General features: G+C 62.9%; 1 protein-coding gene across 1 annotated transcript in view; it reads left to right on the top strand.

The window, feature by feature from the left end:
- The window catches only part of LOC104463049 (electrogenic sodium bicarbonate cotransporter 1-like), a gene marked incomplete at both ends in the record, with an annotated part of 11,204 nt that overhangs the window by 5,886 nt on the left and 4,744 nt on the right, over positions 1–574 (top strand). The window contains 2 exon segments of the mRNA XM_010075225.1: positions 1–116; positions 221–340. The exon segment at positions 1–116 is cut by the window's left edge and continues 76 nt beyond it. Of these exon segments, the coding sequence (XP_010073527.1) occupies positions 1–116; positions 221–340 (236 nt within the window).

The raw sequence follows: 574 nt of genomic DNA, 5'->3' as shown, positions 1-574 counted from the left end.
CCAGCTGTCAGTATGTGCCCGATGTCACCCTCATCTCCTTCCTGCTCTTCGGGGGAACCTTCCTCTCCTGCACCATGCTCAAGCATTTCAGGAGCAGCCGCTACTTCCCTGCAGGGGTGAGCATCCTTCGGCGAGATGCTCTCCCATCCCAGTGGCATGGGGATGGCTCCGTGCAGCCCCCAGCTCCAGCCGGCCCAGGCCAAGCCCTCTCCATCTGCAGGTGCGGAAGCTGGTGAGCGACTTTGCCATCATCCTGGCCATCGTTGCCTCCTGTGCCGTTGATGCTGCCTTGGGCCTGGAGACTCCCAAGCTCCTTGTCCCCAGCGAGCTGAAGGTGCCGGTGGGGTGGGCAGGGTGCTGTTGGGGAGCAGGTTGTGCCCCTCGTGGTGGCCATCCCGCTGGGCTGCTGCTGTACTTCCCACTGCCGGGTCCAGCCCTGCAGGGATGAAGGCTGTGCCCCAGGAAACAAGGAGCGGTTGAACCACAGCCGATCCCACGGTCTGTAAACAACCCGTCCCAGTCCTGGACTAACCACGTCATGCTACAGCTCACACTGGAGCGGGAGCCATGAGCT

The sequence above is a fragment of the Pterocles gutturalis genome, unplaced genomic scaffold (assembly GCF_000699245.1).
Source record: "Pterocles gutturalis isolate BGI_N339 unplaced genomic scaffold, ASM69924v1 scaffold13152, whole genome shotgun sequence".
Lineage (NCBI taxonomy): Eukaryota > Metazoa > Chordata > Aves > Pterocliformes > Pteroclidae > Pterocles > Pterocles gutturalis.
This window is presented reverse-complemented; position numbering and strand designations above follow the sequence as displayed.